The sequence below is a fragment of the Suncus etruscus genome, chromosome 6, assembly GCF_024139225.1.
Source record: "Suncus etruscus isolate mSunEtr1 chromosome 6, mSunEtr1.pri.cur, whole genome shotgun sequence".
NCBI classification, from domain to species: domain Eukaryota; kingdom Metazoa; phylum Chordata; class Mammalia; order Eulipotyphla; family Soricidae; genus Suncus; species Suncus etruscus.
The window spans coordinates 117,948,488-117,962,123 of NC_064853.1; the positions used below are offsets into that span (position 1 = coordinate 117,948,488).

Consider the following 13,636-nt stretch of genomic DNA (forward strand, 5'->3'; position numbering starts at 1 on the left):
GATTCCTGAGTGTAGAAACTAACCCTGAGCACCACCAGATGTGCCCCTCCCCTAAAAATGTTTCAGATAATCAGATAACACCTTTAATATTTTGCAGATAGCTGAGATACTAATAAAGTAAAATACAGGGCCGGATATATAGCATGGAGGCAGGGCATTTGCCTTGCATGCAGGTCAGTGGTTCGAATCCCAGAGTCCCATATGAACCCCTGAGCCTGCCAGGAGTGATTTCTGAGCGTAGAGCCAGGAGTAATCCCTGAGCGCTGCCAGGTGTGACCCAAAACAAAACAAAACAAAAAAAAAAAAAAAAAAGAACAAAGTAACATCCAAAATACAGAAACTAAAGGGACTACCGTAACTTAAAAAAACTCAAAATAAAAAAGGTCAAATATTTGGGGCTGAAAGAGAGAACAGTGTATTGTGTGCTTGCCTTACACTCAGCCAACCTGGGTTTGATCCCCAGGAGCTCACTAGGGTCCCCCGAAACACACCCAGGAGTAATCCCAAATGCAGAGCCAGGAATAAGTCCTGACCATTTGCAGGTATGGTCCAAAAAAAAAAAGGGGGGGGAGGGTAAAGAATGATACCAAACTAAAGTTTTTCATAAATATACTAAAAAGCAACTCTGAATAACAAAGTCAAGATAGGAGTCCAACATATTCCTAGAATAATCACTGCAGATAATTAAATCACAGAAAAGAAATAAAACAAAGTTTTATAGAATAAAGGTAATATATATTAGTGATTCATTAAGAAAGGTAAAGGCAAGGAAATTGCAAAGCCACAATTGCACTCTACCTTATCACCTACAATCAAATGCAGTCTTACCTTTCATTTTTGAGTGTGTGTTAATCAACGGATCAGAACAAATCCTGCAGGGCCACCATGGGCGTCTCTTGAATTTTGCCCAGATGAGATCTCCAACTTCATACTTCAGGGGTATAGACTTTTTCTTGGGTTGACACTTGAGATAGACAAAACATGGAGTATCAGTAAATCGATCTCTCCTTTTTTGGGGGGTGGGGGGTATGGTTTTTGGGCCATACCCCGTGACGCTCAGGGGTTATTCCTGGCTATGCGCTCAGAAATCGCACCTGGCTTGGGGGACCATATGGGATGCTGGGGTATCGAACCCGAACTATGGTCCATCCTAGGCTAGTATGTGCAAGGCGCCCTACTGCTTGCACCACCACACCAGCCAAGAGTCAAACTCTTTTTTTTTTTTTTTTTTTTTTTTTTGGTTTTTGGGCCACACCCTGTGACGCTCAGGGGTTATTCCTGGCTATGCGCTCAGAAGTTGCTCCTGGCTTCTTGGGGGACCATATGGGACGCCAGGGGATCGAACCGCGGTCCGTCCTAGGCTAGCGCAGGCAAGGCAGGCACCTTACCTCCAGCGCCACCGCCCGGCCCCAAGAGTCAAACTCTTAAAAAAAAAAAAAAAAAAAAAGACAGGGGCCGGAGAGATAGCATGGAGGTAAAGCATTTGCCTTTCATGCAGGAGGTCATCGGTTCGAATCCCGGCGTCCCATATGGTCCCCCGTGCCTGCCAGGAGCAATTTCTGAGCCAGGAATAACCCCTGAGCACTGCCTGGTGTGACCCAAAAACCAAAAAAAAAAAAAAAAAAAGAGTCAAACTCTTTTTTTTGTTTGTTTGTTTTTTTTTGTTTTTCGGGCCACACCCATTTGATGCTCAGGGGTTACTCCTGGCTACGCGCTCAGAAATTGCCCCTGGCTTGGGGGGACCATATGGGACACCAGGGGATCGAACCGCAGTCCTGATCCTTGGCTAGCACTTGCAAGGCAGATACCTTACCTCTAGCGCCACCTCGCCGGCCCCAAGAGTCAAACTCTTAAATAGTCTAGCACCACATTCCTACAATTCCTCTGAAAAAGTAACAGGCCAGAAGGAAACCATTATAGCTGAATAAATAAAAATACATTTAGGGGCCTTAGCAATAGTACAGCAGGTGGAGCACTTGCCTTGCAAGCAGCCAACCCAGGATCCCCAGCACTCTAAAGGGTTGCTCAAACCTGATAGGCATGACCCCTGAGCACTACAGGCTATAACCAAAAATAAAAAAACAAATATATAGCTGTTCTCTTCGGAAGCGCTTTAAATTTTTACCATGGAGGGTGGCTTAGTGCTAACCATGTGTGATTCTCTAGGTTGGATCGCTGACAAATCCCCCCCCCCCCAAATAGCCCCATAACTACCACCATGTGAGCTAAAAATACAAATGGCCTAGCAAGCCTGTGGCCAAGAGTTTCCTAACCAGGGCCACCCAAGCACACCAAGTGAGGCTCTGGCAGCTCTGTGATCTGAGACCTGGGGTCACAATCGAGAGCACAATCTCCAGCACACACCAGGGATCTGTGAGAACTTAGTACTTAGAGGAGCACTGTGGCTTGATGTGCAGCCACTACCAAGAACCACAGCCAAGATTTTAGCACAACCAAGTGTATGCGATCCACATCAGCAGAGCATGGGCAGAGAACAATTTGGTTTTGGGGCCACAATCAGCAGTGCTCCAGGCTAATTCTGGCTCAAGGTTCATACCTAGAGATCCCAGGAGCTCTCCATAATGGAGTTGAGAGTTGAAATTTGGTCACTGTACTATTTCCAGGCCCCAAGAAAAAATCTTTTTTTTTTTTTAAAGATCAATTTTACTCTAGAAAGGAACACTACCAAAAAAAATTTTTTTTTTGGTTTTACGGCCACACCGTTTGATGCTCAGGGGTTACTCCTGGCTAAGCGCTCAGAAATTGCCCCTGGCTTGGGGGGACCATATGGGACACTGGGGGATCGAACCGTGGTCCTTCCTTGGCTTGCAAGACAGACACCTTACCTCTAGCGCCACCTCGCCAGCCCCGATTACCAAAATTTAATGTCAAACCCACAATTCAATTCACAATCTTAATAAACACCAGCAATACAAAGCTCAACATGAGATAACAAAGATGGATATTATCGGGGCTGGAACACAGTAGTAGGGCATTTACACGTGGCCAACCTGGAAGAGACCCGCATTGGATCCCCAGAATCCCACATGGTTCCCCCAATCCTGCCAGGAGCTATTTCTGAGCAGACAGCCAGGAGTGACCCCTAAGCACCGCCGGGTGTGGCCCAAAAACCCAAAAAAAATAAATAAAAAGTGAAACATGTAGACATCAGAAATAAAAAAGTGACAGTAAGGGGCCATAGAGAGAGCACGCAGAAAGGAGTTTGCCTTGCATGTGGCTGACTCAGGACTTATAGTGGTTTGAATCCCAGCATCCCATATGGTCCCCTCTTTTTTTTTTCTTTTCTGTTTCAGCTTTCTGAGATTAACCCCTGACAATACCCTAGCTCTGCACTCAAGAATTAATCCTAGAGGGGGGGCCAGAGTGATGGTGAAGTGGTAGGGCTTGCACGTGGCTGATCCAGGACTGACCGAGATTTGATCCCCAGTGTCCCATATGGTCCCCCAAATCATGAGCAATGATTTCTGAGCACATAGCCAGGAGTAACCTGAGCATCATCGGGTTTGGCCCAAAAAAACAAAAAGAATTACTCCTAGCAATGCTCAGGCGACCATATGGGATGCTGAGGGTTGAACTTAGGTCAGCACTTCCATCACAAATACTCTACCCACTGTACTTTCTTCCTTTTTATTTGGGCCACACCCTAGGCATGAATTTTGTTTGTTTTGGGGCCACACCCAGTGGCACTCAGGGTTTACTCCTAGCTATGCGTTCAGAAATCCCTCCTGGCTTGGGGGACCATTTGGGACTCCTGGAGATGGAACCGTGGTCCATCCTAAGTTAGGCCATGCAAGGCAAACCGCCCTACCTCTTGCGCCACCACTTCGGCCCCTACCCACTAGACTTTCTATCCTTACCCTCTCTAATCAATTTTCAGGTTACCAGTTAACCTTCCACAGATTGAGATCTTAAAAGGGGGTGGGGTGAGACAATCTTAACTATAACAAATCTTCCACAACTACTTTTTCTGAGTGCAAGGAATGTTGTCTATTCTATTTAGTCAGGAGAAAAATTCTGTATTTACAGTAAAACTTAGAAGTAACCTGAGAATATAGAAATGTCCCAGAATGACCTTCCTACAGGAAGCTCCTGAGGTCAAACCTAAACTCCTCCCAGCACAAGTGAAAATGGAAACTTACTTTGCTCTTAGTACTATACCATCAGCTAAGCACTTATCTATCAGAATTGGGCATTCAGTTCATTCTAGGGTAACAAGTCCCTTTCGAAGGCAATTTCAAAAAGCAATTTAAAAAAGAGAGATAGCATGGAGGTAAGGCATTTGCCTTGCATGCAGAAGGACGGTGGTTCAAATCCCGCATCCCATAGGGTCCCCTGAGCCTGCCAGGAGCAATTTCTGAGCATAGAGGCAGGAGTAACCCCTGAGCGCTGCTGGGTGTGACCCAAAAACAAAACAAAACAAAACAAAAAAATCTAAGCCTTGGGAGCCAGAGCCTTGCAAGATGACGACCCAGGGATAGGTTCTGTTCGAACATACCACATGGTCCCCCAATCCTGCCAGAAGTGATTCTTGAGTACAGAGCCAAGAGTAAGCCCTGAGTGCGCTGGGTGTGGCCCCAAAAGAAAACAAAAAATTCATGCCTAGGGGCTGAAGTGATAGTACTGTGTAGGTCATTTGCTGGCACAGTGCCAACCTAGGAAGGACAGGTTCGAGATTGCCAGGAGTGATTTCTGAGCATTGAGCCAGGAGTAACCTGAGTGGCCACCCAGGTGTGGCACAAAACCAAACCAAACCAAAAAAAAAAAACTGTCCTAAGACCCAGAGCAACAACATTTGTCTGCCTTCACACAGCCAACCCAATTTGATCCCCAGCATCCCATATAGTCCTTCTGAGCCTACCAGGAATGATTCCTGAGCACATAGGCAAGAGTAATCCCTAAGTGCTGCTGGGTATGGGCCCCATAAAAAGGGTCATTTTGGGGAGCTTTTGTGGGAGACAGTTCAAAGGGTTGGGCAGTACAGCAGCAGGTAGAGAATTTGCCTAGCAAATGGTTAATCTGGGTTCAATCCCAGCATCCCATATGTTCTCCCAGCCCACTAGGAGTGATCCTTGAACACCACCAGATGTGCTCCACAGAACCACGAAGAAAGCAAGGAATCAAGTAATTTTCCCAAATTAACAGCTAGTACCAAAATAGAAATACAGGGGTCGGGTGATAGCACAGATGTAGGACGTTTGCCTTGCAGCTGACCTGGGACAAACCTGGGTTCGATCCCCTACATCCATATGGTCTCCAGAGCCAGACAGGAGTGATTGATTTTTTTTTCTTTTCTTTTTTTTTTTTTTTTTTTTTTTTGGACCACACCTGGTGACGCTCAGGGGTTACTCCTGGCTATGAGCTCAGAAATTGCTCCTGGCTTGGGGGACCATATAGGACGCCAGGGGATAGAACCAAGGTCAGTCCTTGACTAGCGCTCGCAAGGCAGACAAACACCTTACTGCTTGCGCCACCGCTCTGGCCCCATGAGTGATTGATTTCTGTGCTCAGAGCCAGGAGTAACCCAAGTGCCGCCACGTGGGGAAAAGAAAAAGAAATACAGGGACTCGTATTAATTTCTATTAAAAATGCTCTCTGGGGACCGGAGAAAGAGCACGGAGGCAGGATGTTTGCCTCACATGCAGAAGGATGATGATTCGAATCCCGGCATCCCATATGGTCCCTCAAGCCTTCCAGGAGTGATTTCTAAGCATAGAGCCAGGAGTAACCCAAGTGCTGCCAGGTATGACCCAAAAACGAAAGAGAGGGAGGGAGGGAGGGAGGGAGGGAGGGAGGGAGGAAGGAAGGAAGGAAGGAAGGAAGGAAGGAAGGAAGGAAGGAAGGAAGGAAGGAAGGAAGGAAGGAAGGAAGGAAGGAAGGAAGGAAGGAAGGAAGGAAGGAAGGAAGCTTTGTGTGGGCAGGAATTGGGTCTAGGGCATTGGGGAGCCAGGTTAGGAGATGAGTGGTCTCAAGCACTGCACTGAGAGTAGCCACTAAACAACAGAAACAATCCAAAAAATATTTGCTTTATATGCTGCACCAGTCCAATTCTTAAATAATAAAGATTTTCTTACTGTCTGCACATTAAAGAACTATACTCAATGATCAACTGTAATTCCTATTGGCAAAATACCAAACAAGCAAAACCACTCAGGCTATAATTTGCAGCTGTTCTCATGTCTGCCAGCAGACGTTACTTGGTCCATTGACCAAAATCTCAAAAACAATCTGAAAACATGACACATCAGCATGTTTTTGGGGTGCATGAGGGGGACTGGCAATACAAACTAATAACCCCTGAGAGGGGCTCAGGGATTACATATGGTGCAGAGAATTGAAATCAACCCACACACTTTCTGTACTTGTTTAGCCCTTAGCAATACTATGGGCTAATTCCTGGCTCTGTGCTTCAGGATCACTCCTGGCAATGCTGGGAGACCATAAGTGGTGCTAGGAATCAAACCCCCAAGTGAGCAGGATTCCTGTACTCTCAAGAGCTAACTTTTTTTTTTTTTTTTTTTTTTTTGGTTTTGGGGCCACACCGGCAGTGCTTAGGGGTTACCCCTGGCTATCTGCTCAGAAATAGCTCCTGGCAGGCATGAAGGACCATATGGGACGTCAGGATTCGAACCAACCACCTTTGGTCCTGGTTCGGCTGCTTGCAAGGCAAAGGTCACTGTACTATTTCTCAGGTCCCAATCCTACCTAATTTTAACAGATATTTTTCTTTAAAGAAAAATAAAGTGGGGGGGAGGGCGGAGAGATAGCATGGAGGTAAGGCGTTTACCTTTCATGCAGAAGGTCATCGGTTCGAATCCCGGCGTCCCATATGCCACCCCCCCCCCAGTGCCTGCCAGGAGCGATATCTGAGCACGGAGCCAGGAAAAACCCCTGAGCACTGCCGGGTATGACCCAAAAACCACAAATAAATAAATAAATAAATAAATAAATAAATAAATAAATAAATAAATAAATAAATAAAGTGGGGGCCGGTGAGGTGGCGCTAGAGGTAAGGTGTCTGCCTTGCAAGCACTAGCCAAGGAAAGACCACAGTTCAAATCCCCTGGTGTCCTATATGGTCCCCCCAAGCCAGGGGCAATTTCTGAGTGCTTAGCCAGGAGTAACCCCTGAGCATCTAACAGGTGTGGCCCGAAAAACAAAAGAAAAAAGAAAAATAAAGTGAAACCTTATACCGTTTGTATGTGGGAAGGAAGTGAACACAAGCTCTGCCTTGGAGCTTCAGAACCACAGAGGAATGCCCTAGAACAGAACTAACTAGCAACAGTGAAAAATCTGAACCCAAAAAACACCAGTACTACCTACCCACTGAAAGGTCTAGAAAGAATGGGAGTGCCCTAGCTGGATGCCTCATTTGCATCCCTATAAATGAATACACTGGCAGCTGGACTGCTCCAGTAGAGCTATTAGAGGACTAGTTCTATTCCTAATGGGTGGTCTGCTGAGCCTGCCAAGAGTGAAAATTCAAATACTAGAAGAAATCAGAAGTTTCTTCATGATAGGAAAACTGAAGCCACACACAATGGTTCCATGTATTTATCTTAGGGCCAGAGCAATAGCACAGCGGTAGGGCATTTTGCCTTGCACACAGCCAACACAGGATGCACCCTGGTTTGATTCTGGCATCCCATATAGTCCCCGAGCCTACTAAGAGTGATTTCTGAGCTCAGTCAAAGTAACCCATGTGCACCGCTATGTAACCAAAAAAAAAAAAAAATTAAAAAAAAAATACTTATTTATCTTAATTATTAGTACTTTAACTACCGTGCATTTCCTGGAGCTAGGATAATATAATTGTAAGCAGCAGGCACTCTTGGGGCCTAGAGTCAGCACAAGGCACTTAAACGCTTGCACTGCATAGCACCCATCTCCATTTAATTCCCAGTACCATGTAGGTATGTACCCTGAGTACCAAGAGTGACCCCTGAGAACATGACCCCAAGTAAGCCCTGAGCCTCACCATGAGTAACACCAACCACTACTCCCCAATAAAAATAATAGCGATGCATGGCCTGGACAAGTTCAGAGTTCATGTCTGTGCTATGCATGTAGTAAGTCTGGGCCCTATCTTCAGCATCCTGATGTTTCCCCTTGCCACTACTGAAAATAGCACTGCCAGCAATGCACCAGAGTAACCCATGAATACTACAAAGTATGGCTGCAAAATGAAAATAGTATGTACTCTACATATCTAAAACTGTATAGATACCTTCCTATTATTGTTCAAACTAACTGCATACCATGTTCAATACATAAAGCGCATATAGTACACGGTATTCAGAAACTCTCCCCAAGGGCCTGGAGGATAGCACAGCAGTGTTTACCTTGCAAGCAGCCAATCCAGGACCTAAGGTGGTTGGTTCGAATCCCGGTGTCCCATATGGTCCGCCGGGTGTGGCCCAAACCCCCCATCCCCAAAAAAAAGAAACTCTCCCCACATTGGCACAATCTGCTTACCCACCCAACCAAGTCATTACCATACACCTCCTACACCTTTGAATATAAGGAAGGCATAACTGGCACTGAGCCCCGCTGTACCCCCTAAAGATGTCTCATGCTGCCTTGAGATCGACTCACAAACCCTTTTCTACTTTGAGAGCCTCCCTCCAGTCTCTCCTACTCTTTGTACTTGTAATCACATTGGAGAGTCAGCTCTTATTGTTCCTGATAATAAAGTTCATCTTTAATGTGTTGTTTTGTTTTGCCTTTGTTTTGTTTTCGGATCACACCTGGCTAGGTGCTCAGAAATTACTCCTAGCAGGCACAGGAGATACAGGGATTCAAACCACCTTCTGGTCAGGATTTGCTGAGTGCAAGACAAACGCCCTACCACTGTGCTATCTCTCGGGCCCAATGTCTTACTTTTTTTTTTTTTTTTTTTTTTTTTTTTTTTTGGTTTTTGGATCACACCTGGCAGTGCTCAGGGGTTACTCCTGGCTGTAAGCTCAGAAATTGCCCCCAGCAGGCTCAGGGAGCCATATGAAATGCCGGGATTCGAACCACTGACCTGCATGCAAGATTCTGCCCTGTGTCTTCAGAGCCACAAAGAACAGGTTTGGAAACATGCAGAAACAGAGGCAATAAAAAAAACTGCTATACACAGGAAGCCCCCTGTGGTATACAAAAACTGAACAAACCTTCCTCAGACTTTTTTTTTTGGTGGGAGGGCATACCCAGCAGTGTTCAGGGATTACTCCAGGCTATGTGCTCAGAAATAGCCCCTGGCAGGCTCAAGGGACCATATGGGATGCCAGGAATAAAACGCAGGTCCCAGAATCGAACCCAGGTCTGTCCTGGATCAACCACAAACCAAGCAAATGCCCTACAGCTGCGCAAATTTAGCAGCTCCCTGCCTCACGCTCTTAATCTGAGCTTTCTTCCTTACTGACCATGAACATGATCCTGACCAGAGAAAATTAAACGGTTCGATACAAACTGCTTCTTCTTATTTTTTTTTTTTGGATTTTGATTTTCGGTTCACACCTGGCAGCACTCAGGGGTTACTCCTGGCTGGCTCTACGCTCAGAAATCGCTCCTGGCAGACTGGGGAACTACATGGGATGCCGGGATTCAAACCACCGTCCTTCTGCATGCAAGGCAAATATTTTACCTCCATGTCTTTCCACCCCCTGCATTGTGTCTTTCTGTTCCTAAATTTTCTTTCAATGCTTGAGGAATATCTATGCACCCAGCAATTCTCATGCTGGAACTATTGAGCAGGACCTGTACTTGTTTTTCCTTTGTCTTCTTTCCTTTTATCTTTGCCTTCAGGATTTTTGTTCTAAGGACATTTTTTTTTTTTGGTTTTGGTTTTTGGGTCACACCCAAAAATCAGAAACTGTTCCTGGCAGGCTCAGGGGACCATATGGGACACTGGGATTCAAACCACTGTCCTGGATTGGCTGCTTGCAAGGCAAAACGCCCTACCACTGTGCTATCTCTCTGGCCTCAAGAGAACTTTTTTTTTTTTTTTTTTTTGGTTTTTGGGCCACACCCAAAACACTTGAGAATTATTTCTGGCTCTATGCTCAGAAATTGCTCCTCGAAGGCTGGGGAACCATATGGGATGCCGGGAATCAAACCCAGATCCTGGGTCAGCCAAGTGCAAGACAAACACCCTACAGCTGTGCTATTATTCCAGCCCCATGTTCTGAGAACTATCATCCTTTGTTGCTGAAGCCCAAAATTATCACCTGGTTGAACATGAAAACCTGAGAACCTCCTCCCACACACAAGGGGGTAGGGAAAAAAGACGGGCAGATAATACAAGGGGTCAAAGAAACACATATGGTCTTCCAGCACTGCCAGAAGTGATATCTGAGCCCAGAGCCAAGAGTAATGAGACCCTGAGCACCATAGGGTGTGGCCCCACAGATAGTGATCTGGTACCCTCCCAATGATTCCTGACATCCCATATGGTCCCCGAAATGGGCCAGGAGCAACTTCTGACCACAGCGCCACCTAAGTATTGCCTGGAGTGTAAACAAAAGCCACTTTAATTAACCCGTAGTCCTAAATTACCAATCAACAACTGCTCTGCACTTCTCTTTCAGAGTAGAGCATTCACTGCTCCTTCATATACATACTATAGGAAAATTCAATGCACTATCAAGGGGGCCATCTCCTTGTTAAAGAAATGCCTAGGGATGAAAGATTCCTGTGACAATTAGCGTTATAAATGTCTGGTTTTGACTGGGTACATGTAACTTGTACATTCCCTACTTTCACCAGGGATCTTACCAACAGCTCCAGTTACAACATCAAGATAAATTAAAGAAGACAAGGGACATATACCTTCATAATTTGCCAAGAAAGATCACCTATAGACTGTTGCTGGGACAGGAGGGGATATCATATAACCAGTAATTATTTTTAATTTAACCTAATGTGTAAATATAATTGTTCATCCTCCAAAATGGATTTTTATCTTCCAGCAATCTCTAACATAGTATTATGGTATTTTACATAAGGTCACTTGAGATTGGAAAATAATTTTAGAAACCTTAATATAAAGTAATTTCACCTAATAACAACAAGACATACTCAAATCCATCCCAATTTATTAAGGGGAAGCCACAAATGTATTTAAGATTTTTATTGGTTCTCTCTCTAAAAATGGAAACAATACTTTTAAATTATGATATGTACAGAGCATTAAAAAGTAGATCAGGGGCCGGCGTGGTGGCGCTAGAGGTAGCCTAGGATGGACCATGGTTCGATCCCCAGGTGTCCCATATGGTTCTGCAAGCCAGGAGCAACTTCTGAGCGCATAGCCAGGAGTAACCCCTGAGCGTCACGGGATGTGGCCCAAACCATTTAAAAAAAAAAAAAAAAAGTAGATCATCTGGAAAAAAGGTTTCCAGGCGCCAGTATACAGATGTCAAAAGACTGCAAAAAAAAAAAAAAAATCACCGATTCAGATTATATAAAAAGATACTGAGAATCAAGATACTTAAAAAAAAAAAAAAAAAAAACACTGTAAAAAACTACTAAAAAAAAATTCCCCGGAGCCTGCAAGGAGTGATTTCTGAGTGTAAAGCCAGGAGCTCTGCCGGGTGTGACCCAGAAACCAAAATAAATAAATAAAATACTGTAGGGGAAGGGGGAGGGAATAAAAAAAAAAATACTGTAGGGGCCAGAGAGATAGCATGGAGGTAGGGCATTTGTGTTGCATGCAGAAGGATGGTGGTTCCAGAATTCCATATGGTTAAAAAAAAAAAAAAAGAATTCCATATGGTTCCCCAAATCTGCCAGAAGCGATTTCTGAACGTAGAGCCAGGAGTAACCCATGAGAGCTGCTGGGTGTGACCCAAAAACAAAACAAAACAAAAAATACTGTAGATCACCTGGGAAAGGGGTTCCCATTTGCCAGTATACAAGTGTCAAAAAACTGAAAATCAGGGTCTGGAAAGATAGCATAGCGGCATTTGCCTTGCAAGCAGCCGATCCAGGATCAAAGGTGGTTGGTTCGAATCCTGGTGTCCCATATGGTCCCCCATGCCTGCTAGGAGCTATTTCTGAGCAGACAACCAGGAGTAACCCCTGAGCACCAATGGGTGTGGCTCAAAAAAAATAAATAAAAACTGAAAATCAGTGGTCCAAATTATAAAAAACTGTACTAAAAATCACTAATCCAGGCTATATAAAAAAGTGATACTGGGCCATAGCACAGTGGGTAAGACATTGCCTTGCACGCAGCCAACCCTGCCATTATCCCTAGAGCCTGCCAGGACCAATTTCTTTTTTTGTTTGTTTGTTTGTTTGTTTGTTGTTTTTGGGTCACACTGCTCAGGAGTACCCTGAGTGATGCCGGGTGTGGCCAAAAAAATAAATAAGAAAAAGATAATGGATAGTATCTGAAAAAAGGGTTTACATGGGGCCAGAGGGCTGGCACAAGCGGTAAGGTGTCTACCTTGTACGCGCTAGCCTAGGAGGGACCTTGGTTCAATCCCTAGGCATCCCATATGGTCCCCCAAGTGAGGAGTGATTTCTGAGCATAGAGCCAGGAGTAACCCGAATGTCACCGGGTGTGGTCGAAAAACAAACAAAAACAAGATGTTCAAAGTCATCAACCTCAAGCATTAAAATGAAATCCATAAGATAACACTGTATTATTCTCAAGACAGCTAGAACCTTGAATACTTGAATGCCAATAGATATGGCCAGAAAAACATAAACAAACATTAGGGGCCAGAGTGATAAACAAGCACAGCAGGTAAGGTGGTATTCAGGAGCAACTTGAGTGCATGGAAGTCACTAGTGCCCAGGGTACAATGCAGTGGCAAATCAAACTCTTTCATAAGACTTCTAGCCCTTTGAGCCAGATGGTCCTTTGGTCCCTGGTCCTGTTGGTGGATAAATCTGATATGAAATGCTCACTTCGGCAGCATACATACTAAAATTAGAACGATACAGAGAAGATTAGCATGGCCCCTGCGCAAGGATGACATGCAAATTTGTGAAGCATTCCATATTTAAAAAAAAATTCTGATATAAAACTGCCAATTGTAACTGTCGTTTCTCACCAGCAGTGTTTAAGTGAAACGGTTTCTCTGCACCCTTACCATCTTTTGGTGGTGTCAACTTTTATTCTAGCTGTCTTGAGAATGCCCAATCATTTATGGTACTGCTAATGAAATTGGCATCCGATGTACATGAGGCAAAGTAAGTGCCTTAACTTCTAGAGAATCTCAGGGCCCAGAGATCTTTGTATGCTTGCACGTTTCTTTGTTTGGGAACGGGCCACACCTAGAAGTGCTGGGTGAGGGGAAATTAGAGTGGGCAGAGCATTTTCCTTGTATGCGGCTGACCTGAATTCTGTCTCCAGCATCTCCTATGGTCCCCTGAGAACCAGGAGTAATACCTGAGCACGGCCAGGTGTGGCCAAAAACAGCAAAAAGAAAGTGCCCAGGGATTATTTCTATCATTGATGGCCCCTGGAAAGGCAAGGGCCTTAACTTAATAACTCTCCAGCCCAGAACTCTAAATTTTAATTATTATACAGGTAAACAACTCCTGCCAGCCAATCAAAAACTGAAAACATACAATCTTATCCAATTACTACTCAGCTAAAATCCTGACTCCCATTTCCTAGCCCAAA

General features: G+C 44.8%; 1 protein-coding gene and 1 non-coding gene across 6 annotated transcripts in view; one reads left to right on the forward strand and one right to left on the reverse strand.

Annotated features, from left to right (window-relative positions):
- The window catches only part of NSD1 (nuclear receptor binding SET domain protein 1), a 127,057-nt gene that overhangs the window by 95,299 nt on the left and 18,122 nt on the right, over positions 1-13,636 (reverse strand). For all 5 annotated transcript variants that reach the window (XM_049775685.1, XM_049775683.1, XM_049775684.1 and 2 more), the window contains one exon: positions 829-964. In XM_049775685.1, the coding sequence (XP_049631642.1) occupies positions 829-964 (136 nt within the window). The remainder of the gene's footprint in view (positions 1-828; positions 965-13,636) is intronic.
- LOC126013005 (U6 spliceosomal RNA) lies at positions 12,908-13,014 on the forward strand. Its single transcript, XR_007497343.1, has one exon. It is a non-coding gene; the product is annotated as a U6 spliceosomal RNA (small nuclear RNA).